This window comes from Phalacrocorax aristotelis, chromosome 3 (genome assembly GCF_949628215.1).
Source record: "Phalacrocorax aristotelis chromosome 3, bGulAri2.1, whole genome shotgun sequence".
Classification (NCBI taxonomy): Eukaryota; Metazoa; Chordata; class Aves; order Suliformes; family Phalacrocoracidae; genus Phalacrocorax; species Phalacrocorax aristotelis.
In genome coordinates this window covers 101,214,676-101,229,858 of record NC_134278.1, presented here as the reverse complement: position 1 = coordinate 101,229,858, position 15,183 = coordinate 101,214,676, and the positions used below count along the sequence as shown (strand labels likewise).

The 15,183-nt window shown below is 41.2% G+C and overlaps 2 protein-coding genes across 3 annotated transcripts in view; one reads left to right on the top strand and one right to left on the bottom strand.

Moving 5' to 3' along the window:
* Nucleotides 1–6,616, bottom strand: part of NVL (nuclear VCP like) — a 42,707-nt gene extending 36,091 nt beyond the window's left edge. For both annotated transcript variants that reach the window (XM_075088775.1, XM_075088776.1), the window contains exons 1-6: nt 6,477–6,616; nt 4,393–4,466; nt 2,778–2,830; nt 2,593–2,689; nt 1,649–1,703; nt 851–1,117 (exon numbers count right to left, since the gene is read on the bottom strand). In XM_075088775.1, the coding sequence (XP_074944876.1) occupies nt 851–1,117; nt 1,649–1,703; nt 2,593–2,689; nt 2,778–2,830; nt 4,393–4,466; nt 6,477–6,533 (603 nt within the window). In that variant the 5' untranslated portion in view covers nt 6,534–6,616. The remainder of the gene's footprint in view (nt 1–850; nt 1,118–1,648; nt 1,704–2,592; nt 2,690–2,777; nt 2,831–4,392; nt 4,467–6,476) is intronic.
* Nucleotides 6,617–6,986: 370 nt separating this feature from the next.
* On the top strand, nt 6,987–15,161 carry CNIH4 (cornichon family member 4). The gene is made up of 5 exons (XM_075088781.1): nt 6,987–7,080; nt 8,446–8,514; nt 9,567–9,679; nt 14,230–14,370; nt 14,960–15,161. Exons 1-5 carry the CDS (start codon nt 7,012–7,014, stop codon nt 14,985–14,987), a joined length of 420 nt encoding a protein of 139 aa, XP_074944882.1. The 5' UTR covers nt 6,987–7,011; the 3' UTR covers nt 14,988–15,161.
* The last annotated feature ends 22 nt before the right edge of the window (nt 15,162–15,183 follow it).

Sequence of the window (15,183 nt, the reverse complement as noted above, 5' to 3'; positions counted from 1 at the left end):
TTCTTCCTTCACATAAAAAAAAGTAGTGTCCTGCCAAAACATCTGGTCAGCCAAATAACATAAATGTTATCTCCCATACATTAATGGAAAGCTTTTAATAGCTAAACAAAGTTGGTATTTCCTAAGTAAGAAAAAAAGACTGGGGAGGAGGATGGCATCACAAAGTGGGCAATATGTGTGGATGGGGAGTATTTTTAACTGCTTTATAAATCAATAAAAGTTTCCTTTCAACTTCCCCAACTCTTGTCCATCCAAAAAACTTCAGCTTTCCCCAGGCTCACTATGACTTAACCACTGGCTAAGGGAGACCACATGCTATGGCTACAGCAAGCCACATGCTTCCTGACTAGTTAGGCTGGTCACTGGCAAATGGAATAAATAACGGCCAAGTTCCACTTATTTTTCTCTCAGTATGGGCACTAAATTTGGGTCTCCCTAATGCTGAGCACTACATTTGCCTCAAAAAATGTGGAGGAAAATCATAATTTTGTGACTTTTTACCTCCCATACAAATATGCTTGGAAGGGGCCAGAAGGTTCAAAAAAAATCACTTCTGACACGGCAGAACAATGGGCTCAATAAGCCCTTCCCTCTTCAGAAACCAAGCTAAAAAGAAGTACTCCAATTCGTCTGGAGCTTAAGCCAATCTTTCCTTTCTGTTTAACATGTTCACTACCTTTAAATACAGCATCTATGTTTGTAATAAAAATAATATATTTTAAAAATCCAGAGAGACAGACAGAGAGTCCTTTTGGTCTTAGTATCACCCTTCAAAAGTCTGTCAAAATAAGACAGGAAATTATGTCCGTACTTGTTACTTAGATCACATTGGGTTTGTAAAACACAATACCTCAGAAAACAGTTTCTTTTCATCTCCCTCTCCATCTTCAGAAAGGTCAATGAAAAAGTCTTTTCCACATGGAGTTTTATCAATGAACCAGCCACCTCCAGAGATGCGTGTTTCAACTCTTGTTCCTGGTGAGAGGGTGCTTGTTTGAGGTGCTGTTCGCACAGGACGGGGGGTTTCCACTGCTTCATTTTTTGGGGTGGTTGGAACAGAATCAGGATTTCCTTTCTTATATAAGCTCAGCAGGGAACTGTTCATGTGATTTGCAGACTGCAGATTCATTGAAGGAAAATATACAGGTTATAACTTGGATTAGTTATACTAAAAGGCCAATGAAAACTATTTCACAAACATCATTTAGCATTATCCCTGCTGGAGAAAGTAGACATGCATCTTCCAACCCATTCCTCTACAAATCAAATGACTGCATATAAAACTACATCTGCTGATTGAAGAGGCAGCAGCCTTTGCAATTTACCCTGAAATGACCCCTGTTAAATGACAACCACTTCTTTTAGTAATAGTCAGATATGTCAGTTCCTTCAATCATTTCATTCATTTGATAGCCAAGTCATTCAGGCCCCCAGTTGCTTTCCTTAAAAGTGATTCCCCACCACAGGTTCTTCCTTTTTCTTCAGAAAATAGCCTCCTTTCAGCTGTATAGATTCTCAGTTGGAATTGCCAACTCTGGCTAAACCTCATCTTCATCTCCATTTTTAAAGTCTCCAAGCACATTGCAATTTCACAACACAGAATCATGAGTTATGCAAATACAAATAATCATAATAAAATACAACTTACTACATCTTCTGGATAATCAGCATAATCAGAGTCATCTGTGGCACTTCTGTCAGTCCTTTACATGGAAGGAAGACAAAAACTATTAATGCGTCAGAGGAGAACTGCGAGACACCCGCAAAACAAAACAAATGCAATTTCCACAATGTGGTTCCCCACAACCTCCACCTAAGACTGAAGAAAAAATCCTGACTCACATGCTCTGAATTTACTACTATAAAGAGTTAAAAAATGCATCGTTTCCAAGTCTGTGATGAGCTGGATCAACCTGGCAACCTGGCTGAAAGACAGTCCTAAAAAAACCCAAGTGATGTGGAATCAGTCTGATTCAGCTCACCAAGAGATCACACAATCACCAATGCTGGCACAAGGGAAGTAATAGCAGATCACTGCTGAACTAGACTAGTCCTTCTGATAACAATGTCCAAATTTCCCATGAGACCCTTAAAATCTATCACAGGTTAGAGAAACCAGAACGGTCTGTGAGACTATGTACAGGGTTAGGAGTCAGGAGATCTCAGTTCCAATCTAATACCCAGTGGCGATTTGCTCTGAATAGCCTGCCTTGTAGTCTCATCTCCTAGATTTTGCTAATATCTCTCACACCCAAGAAAGATTAAGAACAAAAAGGAACGGAATCACATGAGGACTGTGGCCTTACGTGGAAAACGATCAAGGAAGCCCCAAGGATATCCACTAATTCAAGGTTGTATGTTCCCCATACCAGAGAAATCATGATTGGGTCTAGTATCTGCTTGTCTTCAGTGGAAGAAAGTGCTTCCATTAACTACAGGTAACTTCTGATGAAGACAAGCCTATGGGAAATCCAGGATCTGTCTGTAAGCTTGACACTACCAAAATATAATAATATGACGACAGAAAGCTTTGAAGAAATTATAATACTAATGGTGTTATTAAAGTAACCTAATGGTAAAAATTCTTCTTACTCATTTTTCTCTTGTTGTCTTGCTCGTTTTGCCACATGTTCAGCTTCTAGAACTGCTAAATCTTCACGTTCTTTTTCATTACTGATTATTCCAAACACTGAAAGAAGAAGTTCAAACACGTTAAGAAAACAGCCAAAGCGTAATCAAAGAATTTGGCATCTTGGACGTAATCCTGACAGAACTACCTTTTTCAACTTGTATTCTAAAAGCATTTCTTTTTCTTCGTCCGTATTCTGCACTGAAAAAAAAAACCAAAACAAACAGGTTACACCAACTGCTTTTCCCCTCAACATATTGTGATTCTCAGTGGAAAAAATACATTACAAGTTGATACCCAATCTTTTACGCAAGTTCATATTAAAAACCAACTACATGAAAACATGATTGTTTTTTTCTTAAGCCTAGAATAGCTCTAACACCAGTATAAAACAAAACCACTAAACTATACTGGTCTCTAAAGGGATGTTTAGTAAAAATTATCAAGGTCCTTTTTAACTGTAGATTTAGAGAAGCAGCAATGTACAAATGAACACACTGGATTCTATTTCACAACACTACCAATTTTTAGATTTTAATTCAAACAAGAACATACTGACACAGGACTACACTCTAGAAAGGACAGTCCAGCAAGGAATAACTGTGCTAATTAATAATGGTCACTATGAGAAAATCTGATTCAATGAGCATCCTTAAATGTGAACAAAAAACATCAACCTTTTACCTTCAATCACTAAGGGTATCTTTTATTTATTTGCTTTTATACAATAGCTGACAGAAGAAAAACAAAATGAAAACCCAAGACCTGTAAGCATCCTAGGCAAGGGGTTTGGCTCCCTTTCTCTAACAAGGCACAAAGAAACAGAACATGCAAACATGAATTAATATACTACTCCAACCTCATTAACCCCCACACCCACCAATGATCTGCTGAAACACCATCTTGCTCCCCACCCAGAAAAGCCTAACAGCCTAAAAACAATTAGGCAAGACTGACTGTCCTGCTGAGCAACTGAGCAAGAGTTAGTCTCTTACTGAACCCTGTATCTCCCCCATGTGCCTGCACTGAAGTGTTGTTTTCCCTCATATTTTAAGATCACTGGGTTAAGGACCAACATGCTGTAACACATCACTTGGTTTATTCAGCCTGGAGAAGAGGAGGCTGAGGGGAGACCTCATGACAGTCTGCAGATTCCTCACAAGGGGAGGAGGAGGGACAGGGGCTGATCTCTTCTCTCTGGTGACCAATGACAGGACCCAAGGGAATGGCAGGAGGATGTGCCAGGGGAGGTTTAGGTTGGATGTTAGGAAAAGGTTCTTCAACCAGAGGGTGGTGGAGCACTGGAACAGGCTCCCCAGGGAAGCAGTCATGGTGCCAAGCCTGGCAATATTTAAGAAACCCCTGGACAATGCCCTCAGAGACATGGTGTGATTTGGGTTGTCCTGTGCAGGGACAGGAGTTGGGCTTGATGATACTTGTGGGTCCCTTCCAAGTCAGGACATTCTATGATTCTGTGATCTGCAGCTTTTTCATTAGAAAAATCAAAAAAAGCAAACCACAAACCCAAACCATAACTATATCTTGCAATGCCAATGCATTCATAAAATGAGTTACTATATATATCAGCAGAGGAAAACACTGGTGTGGAAATTATCTTATTATTTCAATCAACCTCAACAACCGGTAATGAAGTTAACATAAAGAAAATTAAAATTTTTATTAAAAATATACAAATGCAAAATAACAAGATAATATATTCCATATTTTGAATGTAGAGTATAAGAATCCAAATCTTTGCTCACCTGTAGGTTTTCTGCAAATCAGAGGCTAGAATTCCAATGTCAACGTACTGGCCGCATTTACTGCTTGCAAGATACTGAAATGAAGAATTTTAAGCAGGAAGTAAAATCTTTGTCAAACACTTCACCAGAACAGCTAGATCAAACATGCCTATTTCAAACTCTGCTCTTCTTAGAAGTCAGTAGGAAATCAGAAACAGCTTTGAACTGCCTTGGGACACACTAGACTATTTCCCAAAGAAATGGGAAACACTTATTAAGACACATTTAACTAGCTAGCTACGTTTCCTGAGGAAAAGCAGCAGACTCTATTTTGGTGCTTTGGTGACTTCTGCTGGTGCAACTCCACTGTTTTTTATTTAGTAAGACAGATGACCTTGTAACTCCCACACCATCTTGTTGTCAATCCTTCTAAAGGTCTTGGTTTCTGTCAGTTACCCTCCTTTTGTTTTAGATATCATACCTTAAAAATGAAACAAACTACATGAATTAGTATGGATAATATCATAATAAGAACTTTAATCTTTGCAAGATGTTTCAAAGAATACTACAGAAAAGTACATAAGTGAAAGTGAATTCTATCAAGCCTATTTTTTTTTCTGACAGCAGCCAATCCAACCCGTTTTCAAACCACAATCACAAAAATAGGAGAAAAATTTCAGGTACAACTGTACTCCATTTGCTTTCTTCTCCCACTCTCCAAACTAGGAGCGAGAAGGAATTTTAATACTGTAATAGTGGATTCCTTCTTAGAAAAAGGAGACAGAGAATCTCCCTAAAAGATATGGCATCACAAATATCACAGCAAGGAGAATTTCAAAATATCTTTTAAATTAATACCCCTATTTAAAACAATCAAATTGCTTAAAATTGAATACAGAATTATTTTTTAAAATGATGTTACACTTCATACCACCCATGGACAGCTACTGACCTGCAGAAAATATCAAGCCTACCATAAACCCAGCTGGCGCTTTCATTTCAGAAAAATCAAGATACAGTCACAGGGCTACAACACAAGAGGGCCACAAAAATGATACGAGGGCTGGAGCACCTCTCCTACGAGGACAGGCTGAGAGAGTTGGGGTTGTTCAGCCCGGAGAAGAGAAGGCTGCAGGGAGACCTTATTGTGGCCTTTCAGTGCTTAAAGGGGGACTATAGGAAGGATGTGGACAACCTCTTTAGCAAGGCCTGTTGTGACAGGACAAGGGGTAATGGTTTTAAACTAAAGGAGGGTAGATTTAGAGAGGATATAACGAAGCAATTTTTTACAATGAGGGTTGTGAAACAGTGCAACAGGTTTCCCAGAGAGGTTGTGGCTGCCCCACCCCTGGAAACATTCAAGGTTAGGTTGGATGGGGCTCTGAGCAACCTGATCCAGTAGAAGATGTCCCTGCTCACTGTTGGACTAGATGGCTCTGTAAGTCCCTTCCAACGCAAACCATTCTCTGATTCTGTGATTCTATAGTCACTGTGATCTTGTAAAGGAAAATAAGCAAGCTCCCTCAAGAAACAGCTCACATTTTAAGTGATTAGAAGCAGAGTAGACTTAGACACAGAAAAAATGGTGTTTAATTTGTAAAGTCACCATAAATATTCACCAAATACAACACAGCTCTACGCCACCTGAACGAATTGCTGTTCTTCTGCCTCTTCACACATGTTTTATAGAACTAATCATGTTTTTCCCTTCCTGCGCTAATTCAATATAATCGATGTACGTGTTTCCACATGTAAGCACTTCCAGTTTGTCTCTATCCACGCAGATACCACCCAGAGGGTATATTTTTTTGACTATTGATTTCATGCTTAAAATAGCAGCCAGCTTCAGGATCAGAAGTACCGAAGAGGGCGGAGGAAAGCAACACAACGGAACAAACAGAAATAAAACTTTAAGAAAATGGCCTTTTTAAAGCCTTTTTGAAGCCCTGAGGACATGGCCGAGCCGCGGCCCTGGCTGCTCCCCCCCGCCCCCCGCCCCGCGCCTGAAGGGGCCGGATGCTCGAGGCCCCTTTGAGGCAGAGGGGGAAGTCGAGCGCCGCCGCTCCGCGGGGAGGAGACCGCCCGCCGCCGCTCGCCGCCGGTACCTGCTTAACGCGCTGCTTCAGCCGCAGATCCACGAAGTGCCCCGGTCGACTCCGCATCGCCGCTCGCCGCGCGCCCCGCCTGAGGGCCCCCCCGCGGCACTACGGGCTGTCCCAGCGATTCGCCTGCGCAGGGCGGGCGGGAGAGGACTGGTGTGCAGGTAGAGGCCGGGCGGGAATTGTGCGCAGGCAGCGCTTGGCCTCCTCAGCCGCGCCTCCGCAAGGACCCCCTTCGAACTGCCCGCCTGCATCGGCAGAGCGGCCTGGCGGAGGTGTCCCGGTCCGGGCGCGACCCCTTCTCCCCCCTCTCACCCGCCGCACCGCTTATTAAGTTTCAATATCTCTCCCTCCTCCCTCCGTCAGGGCTACGTGGGATCCCCGACATCGCCCTCACGGAGGGCAGAGACGAGCCACCCGGCTGCCGCGGGAACTCCACTTCCCGGCACGCTGCGCGGCGCCGAGGGGCGTGGTGCGGCCCTGCTCGGGCGGAGGGGGCGTGGCCTACGGCGGCCGGGAGGGCGGCGGCCGCGGCGGCGGGATGGAGTCGGTGGTCTTCATCTTCTCGCTGATTGACTGTTGCGCCCTCATTTTTCTCTCCGTCTACTTCGTATCCTTCTCCTCCGGGACTGCGGTTCCCCCGCCGCCCTGGGGTGGGCCGGCCCCGCTGAGGCGCGAGGCGCCGCTGAGGCGCTGCTGAAGGGGGGGCGGCGGGGCCGGGGTCGGCGGGGCCTGAGGGGCCGGGGCCGGGTAATGGCCGCTGGAGCGGGGCGCCCGGGGCGAGGAGCGCGGGAGCTGGAGGCGGGGAGTGCCTCGCTACGGGGAGGCGGCGGGTGATTCAGCGCCCGAAGCACGTCGGCTGCTGGGAGCGCCGGGGCTCCGGTGGCGGCTGCGGGCTGCCGGGGGCCGGCGCTGCGGGAGGCACATCGCGCCGCGGCGGGAGCTGTGTGTGCTCGGTGTCATGTAGGGGAGAGGGGACTGAGAGTACCTTCACGCCCTCGGGAACGGCGCAGACCTGAAAATACATGGCCGGACGATAGTCTGTTGCTTGTAAGGGTACATTAAGATGACTCTGAGTTCCTCGGCAAACAGAATTTCCTTATTCTTTGTTACAAACTTGCCAGCAGTTTTCGCTGTCTGGTGTTGTTCGCCTGTCAAAACACTAATTTGGCTTTTTTTTTTTTTCCCCCCCTGAATAAAAGAGAATTGTCCCTCATGCTACTTCAGGATCTACCCAGTTCTCCTAACAAAAAAAAAAAAAAGCACAGAAAGAAAATAATCTGAGAAGGATAGGCTCTTTGTTGAAAAATGAAAAGATTACCTGATGTTTAGAGAGAGAAAAAAATCTCATGCTTTTTCATTTTCTTGGAGAAAAGGAGCATGGTACAGGACACAACATGATGATGAACATATGTGCATGCTAAGCCTTCTTTGAGGGGTCTTTTCTGTCTGAAATCTTCCCATTTCAGTTGCTGCTGAAAGTTTGTTTGATAATGATGTTACCTTCTTATTTCCAAGCAAAGTATGAATTAACCCAATGTTGCTGTAAATGTAAAAAGAGTAGATCCCCTTATTAAAGCTGCACTATTTAACTTTATTGTGAGGAGAGTTTAAAACGTGCCTTAACTTTTTCTTCCTTTTAAGTTCTGGTTTCAAGTGTTGTAGTAATAATTCTGATACTAAAAATATTAAGTTTGCCTCCCTAGTCTAAGTGTTAAACTGAACTTTAGCACTTGTGCAACAGTTGCCGTTGGAAAAACATAATAAAATTACTTGGCCTGATGATAAAATGTGGCCTAACTTCCTATCTAAAGTAGGAATGAGTTGTAATTGATTGAAATATGTCTTTGGCAGATCAGCTGTAGAACAAGACAGTCTACTCTGAGAGCAGAGTGCTCTCCCCAACTTATTGGATAAAAATAAAGCTTTGTGTATTCTGAGTTACCTTACCGTTTTTCCTTATCTTGGACTTCAGATAATTACACTATCAGATTTGGAATGTGACTACATTAACGCTAGATCATGCTGCTCAAAACTCAATAAAGTAAAGTATTCTGCTTTGCGTTTAACATGGTTTAAGAAAACAGTCCTTCATCTTACACATTACACCCGTTATCTGTGATGCTATCTGAAGGGCCTTGATGGGCAATATTTTGCGTGCATCCTCTATTTCAGTCTGCTTGTCTTTGTCGGATAACCATTTTTCAGCGAATTCAGTCATGAAAGGCTGTTCTTCTGACCCTCGGTGCTCCGAGATGGGCTGCTACTCTAAATTCGTGGGACTGAGACTCAACTCTTTGCAGAGCTCTTGAGTTCTGTGCTTTTGTTCATGTAGGTGTGCCACACCAAGGGTGTCCACTCATGACTGACCTCTGGGATCTTCATAGCAACTTTCTCTGATGCTTCTGCAAAATTGCTAATCTCTCTTGAACAGTAGAGTGTTTTACTGTGATAAGGAAAAGTACCTTTTTAACCAAATCTGCTTGAAACTGATTTCATTAAATCATTGTGGCCTTCCCGCATGGGTGCTGACTTTGATTTAAAGGTATTTTCTTTCTTAATGTAAGAGAGAATGCTACAGGGTACTATCAAGCCAAAAATGTGTCATTGCCAGGCGCTGACCCAATTTTACTATGCCAGTTTTCATATTGATTAACTTTTTTATCTGTTCCAAGCCTGAGGGTGTTGCATGTCCTGTGTCTGTACAGACTTTAATTATCTGCCTCTCCCATTCCTAAATCCAATGTTCTCTGCAGTGATTTCAAATGAGCACTGTATACTTTCTTAACTCCCTTAAATGCTTGTGTCATACAGTTGTGTTCAAACAGCTGCTGTGCTTCTATCTACTAATTGTTGTAATACTTGGATAAAGTACCTCTGTTATTATATCTTAGGGTCTGATTTCTGGCTTACTCGTGGAATCTGTCTGAAGGTATTAATTTCCCGATATTGGGATGAAATCACATGAATTTTCTTCTTCCCTGAATTTTCTGAGTTTGATATGATTAGAATCAGATGACAACTCCATATGGATCTTTTCCAGAAAGGAATTTATATTTGCGCATGTAACTTTTTTCTTTTCTTCCCTTTTTACAGTGGGTGGTCCCTGAGGTGATTGGCCATGCTGTTGTAACTGTATTAATGCTTATTTCATTGCACTGGTTCATCTTTCTCCTTAATTTGCCAGTAGCAACATGGAATATATATAGGTAAGTGCAAAGGGGTTTGTGTGCTCCCCTCCCCCCCGTTACTAGTTTAGCTTTAAGTGTAGTATGAAAGTAAATAATATGTCATGATGAGAAGTTTCAGTTGTGTTCTTGAGCTGCTAACAGCCTTCATGGATCTAACTAATGTAAAACTCTCCTCTCCTTGCAATTAAAATTACAAGAAACCCAACAGTGTAAAGGTTATGAAGCTTTTGACCTTTCCTTGCGTTCTCTTTAGTGCCCAGGGATCTTCATTTGTGAGTCATTCCCAAGTTCACAGGAAACAATAGCACGTTAATTGGGATTATGAAGTAGTGCTGCAAACGTAGTTGTTAAATTTTTTTTTTCCTGCTGCGCCTTCATGCCTCAGAGATATCAGCATAGAAGTACTTAGGTCAGCATGGCCAATGGCTGTAAAACCATGGGGCTGTGGTGTTATCCCACACACCCTCCTTCATTTACTGTCTTGTCTCTCCCCCTCATTTGCATTGTTTTTGGTCCCCCATCTTGCCTCTTTGTATTTGGAAAGGTTTGCAGACTTCTCACCTTATGACAGCTATCAGAGTTACTGGTCTTTGTATACTGGGCCGTCCATCGCTTTGAAATGGTTTACTCATGCAGGGGTTTCCGTGTGGTAACATTGGGACTATCGGTTCAACAATGTTCTTTTTACTTTATACCATTTGATGTGCAGAGATTTGCACCTTTACAGGTGTTACGCTAATGAAAACTGGGCGTGGGTTTGTCGCAAATTACCTCTAATCACCGTACTACAGGAAGTCCAAAAGACCAAATGTTTAAAACATAGGTATGAAAAGTTGGCTGCAGTTCTTTTTTGCCTGAAGCTGCTAGGGCTAACTGTTTGCAGGGATGGGTTGAGTTGCTGGTAAAATAAAACAAGGTTTCGTAGCTGTCATTAAAAAGAAGTTGAGGATCCCTTTACTGATAACCTCGTTGTTCTTGGGCAAAATAGCCATGCATTTATCGCCCGTTTTCTCAAAACTGCTTGCAAAGCCTTCAAATGTTTCTAAGCTGGAGTAACATGAGGCAGTATAACTTGCGTGCTTAATAAACAAATGTTGCCTAAATGGCAACATAGGGATAGTTTTGTTTGGCCATCCATATGTACAACTGTATTATACACTGTTGCACAAAATGACCGGTGTTCCTGTTGGCATCTGCTGGCAAGTACGGAGTTTGCCTTCGGCTTTCATTTAAGCTGGACTGTTTCTACAGAGACACTAGGGAGAGAATGCATTTTTTGTGAAGGTTTGAAGATTCGTTGTACTGGTTACCATTTTGCTGCTTCCTTTTGCTTACTTATGTTAATGTTTAAAGTAGCCACTTGCTTTTCCTTCTAAACCTGGTCAGAGAGAATTTTAAAAGGTACAATTATTTCTATTTCCACGCTTCAGGCAGTAAGCTTTGATTGCTGTCTTGAATTGATGGCTCTTATTTTGTATTTGTCATACGTGGGGTGGACACTCTGAATATCCTAAAATCCAGGATTGTTTCCTCAATTTTAGATGTGTGGTGTAGGCAATAAATGAATATGAAAATATGATACTTCGCCTGTCCTACCACAAGAGATGAAAATGTTAAGCCTGTGTTGCTAATCCTGCCTTCTTTCTGAGGATTGAGCAGTTTCACCCACATTAATAGCCTGGAATATCCCATCTGTAGTGGAGGAGTTAAAGGTCTGCAAAAGCAAGTGCGTTGTTTAGCAATGTAAAGGAAATCTGATGAATTGGAATAGAACCTGCATTGACCCAGTGTTCAGTGGACAAAAGATATGGTAGTCAGAAAACTGGTGGACTGTAGAGTAGTTTGAATACACTGAAGAGAGGAGAAGATGTCAATTGCTAAACTAGGATTAAGCGGGGATAGACGAAGTGTGAACCCATTATTGTGCAAGCTTCCAGCATCAGCTGAATGCATTTGAATCTTCTTCATATGTTACAGTATTCAGAGAACCAATTTCTGGAGTAAATGTTGCTGCACGTGAATTCAGGAAGGTTTAAGGTTATCATTCTACTCCAAGATGAGTACAGAAATCAAAATAGTTGTGTTGAGGTTGAAGAAGTCTGTGCTTTGTCGTATATCTGAATGATAATAGAGAGAAAGGTAGGATAATAATCCCTTCCTCTTATTCTCTTTCCTTCAAAACCTGCTTAATCTTGATAAGTAAATGGCACAGTTACAGGCAGTATTGGCTTAATTTACTAATATTCTCAGTGATTTCTGTGAACGTAGAGAGGTTTTGTGTGAAAGGGGCATCAGAAACAAATCCCAGGGAAGATAAATTGGTAGAAAACAGCATCAGCGAAGACTTTCAAAGCTGCAGCATGTTTATTGTGACATCCTACTGGCTCTTCTTGTTCAGCATACTCAGATGCTCGTTTAATTTGGTTTACCTTTTGCTGAATTTTGTAGTGTCTTATACAATCTCCAGTGAGACATAGTTTTGTCTTACATTCTTGTTTTAAAACTAGATATTGAAGCAGCTTATTTGAAATCTAATATTTCAAAATAGATATTTTTTAGCTCTTAAATGTTTCTTAGCCCTGCTACTGTATAAAAGCAGAATTATAAAGTAAATGTTGAATGTGACTAGGCAAAAAAGAAAGCAACTCTTAAAGTTGAACACTTCCCTTTCTTCTTTGTTATATAGACATGCTTGAGACAGTAGGTCAAAATAATGTGATTCATGTCATGTCTTTATGTAGATTATACTCCTCTTAAAAATGGAGGAGAAAAAAGAAAAGGTAAGAAACCCTATCTTTAAAATACAGTGAAAATTCTGGCCAGGACTTCCACAGCCCTTATAAAATTGTGTCATCTGGAGGGAAATGTCCTGTTGCTGTGGCAGCCACTTCCACTGAATGGAGATACTGGAGGCACCTACGTGTATCTTCATTAAAGCTGACAGTTTTCTGGTCTGGGTGGTTTTGCTGCAGTTTTTTGTTGTTTGGAGTATGACAACGGGCTTGAGTTTTGTTTGTGAGCATCTAGCATCGTTGTGTCCGTGCCTACAGTTTCTTAGATGTATAATATAAGCTGTACTAGCTTGTGGGTCTCTTGGAAAAACTACCTCCTGAATTCCACAAGCTTTAATTAAGTTGTTTAAGTGTTATCATTCTTCTTAAAAAGCAAAATTAATAAATACTTCCTTTATGGCACTCCTAGAGATATAAGAAAACTATGCACTCTATTTCTAGGATAAATCGGTACAGGAAACCTGTGTTCTTCCTTTTATTCCAATAAAATGCATTACATTTCCAGTAAATGGACAATAATTTGTGTTATAATACTAAAAATAGAACAATTGTGTAAAACTTCAAATTTAGAAAAGACTTTCAAACTTTATTTCACATGAACTATTTGTAATGGCACATAATTGTCTTTGTTATTAATCAAATATGCTGCAGTGCTTTTTAATGCCTCTGTGAAAGAAAGACAAATACTGTGGTCGTTTTAATTTTTTTGGTCTCCTGCTGCTGCGAGAAAACATCCTTGTTTCTTGTTCCCTTTCTTCCCTTCCTATTATTGAAATGAATGTTGCAAGAGATGGGGAATGCCTTTTGGAGTACAAGTGGTGCCATTCTTCAAGTATATAAAGAAAATCAAGAAATGTTCTGTTCTAAGGCCTTACTTTTGCTCAGATGTAAGACCAAGAGGTAGATTCCCATGTAGAAAGGGCATTATTCCGGGAAGGTAGAGCCTGTATGACATTTAAATGAAATAATAATACTGTTATAGGCTGAGCTCAGCTGGAATGAGAGCTTCATGTGCTTGCATTTGCTCTCTTGAGTAATGGTTATGACAAAAGAACATGCTGGTTGTTGAATTTTCACAGGACATAAACATTAGTTTTGTTCATTTTATTCTTCCTTTTGCTTACATTTCACTTTGTTTCTCTCAGGTTTTGTTCTTATGTGGGTTTGGACAGCAGCACTTGAACTACTTCAGTCTGCCCAGTCTCTCATCCTGTCAGCCTCAGTGTCTCTGCTGAGATAACGCAGGATGGTTACAAAGATGGGAATCATACACAGATCCTTTGTTTTGTCTTATGCTAATTCATTTTGACTACTGGAGTTTGTGACTATCTGTGTGGGGTTTTTTTTGTAAATAAATCACTAAAAATTCATAGCTGAATTAATTCTTTTCCAGTCCCTTTCATCTAATGCACCTTTCCACTGTGATTGGACATTTCCTTCGTAACACCAAGTAACTGCAAACAGCAAATAAAATGAACCAGAATCAGCTATTACCTGGAAACTCTCCTATTTATTATATGGGAAGCTGGGCTGATGCTTTTAGCACTTCTTGTTCTCTTCTTTGTTTGTGGGTTGTAGTGACAGAGATACATGCAATATCCTGAAACTGAAATAGAATTAGAAAAGAGCTCCCATATGTTGAATTGTGAAACAGCTCTTCAGATGAAAGTCTCTTCTGTGCAAGCTCTCCCCCTCCCCTTCACCTGACACTCCCTAATGTTTTGATGACTATACTTATGTTGTTTTGTTTTGGTTTTTTTTCTCTTAAACTTTCAGGTACATTATGGTGCCAAGTGGAAACATGGGGGTATTTGATCCCACAGAGATCCATAACCGAGGACAACTGAAATCACACATGAAGGAAGCCATGATTAAACTAGGCTTTCACCTGCTCTGTTTCTTCATGTACCTTTACAGGTTAGTTTCAAAAATTGCTCCCACAGAACAAAGGAATGTCTGCCAGCTATTTTTATCTCCTCTGTTCTACTAGTGTAATTGCTGGTATTTGTGTCTTATCTTTTTGCATCCTGCTAAGCCTCAATAATATATGTTGAGAGCTATCTGCGGGCTCATTATATGCCTTTATTCTTTCTGATCAAACATTGTTTGGAAAGTTGGACTACTCCTTAATCTCAAAGCCACTATAAGTACAATATTAAGAGTTACATGATTTCAGCACCTAGAATAATTAGCCTATTTAGAATGGAAATCATCTTGAGGACCAAGTTTATTTTACAAGTTCTGTTTTAGAAAATAAGGTTGATCTGGCTAAGTCAGAAATGGATGAGTTCTGTGATGGGGCAGCTTACTCCACGATGGAAGAATTACTGTTCTTCTACAGCAGTACTGCTTCTGCAGGCCTTGTCTTTGTAAGCAAAGCACATGGCATAGTTGCCTTGGCTTTCTATTTCAGGATCAAGCACAGTTCTCTTGTGAAAGAAATAGCTGTTCCTACTTGCACATGCTTCAGTAACCCACCGGTATTATGTTTTCTGTTTTGTCACAGTATGATTCTGGCTTTGATAAATGATTGAGAAGTTGAAAAAGAACCATTAGCTGCCAAATTGGGTCATCACTCCAGTGACTGGTTGTGGAGCCACAGACACCTTCCGAACATACCTATATCAGTGTCGTCATGCAGTATATTTTTCCTCTTTGAACAAGAAATATTTTTCTGTATTTTTAACATAAAATATTTTCAAAAGACATTGGATTTGTGTAGCCGTTGTT

Excerpts from the sequence above, each read along its gene's own strand:
- CNIH4 (XM_075088781.1), top strand. The coding sequence starts at position 7,012 with ATGGAGTCGGTGGTCTTCATCTTCTCGCTGATTGACTGTTGCGCCCTC. Across the intron at positions 7,081-8,445 it reads TTTTTCTCTCCGTCTACTTC|ATAATTACACTATCAGATTT; the intron begins GTATCCTTCTCC and ends CTTGGACTTCAG. Across the intron at positions 8,515-9,566 it reads GCTGCTCAAAACTCAATAAA|TGGGTGGTCCCTGAGGTGAT; the intron begins GTAAAGTATTCT and ends CCCTTTTTACAG.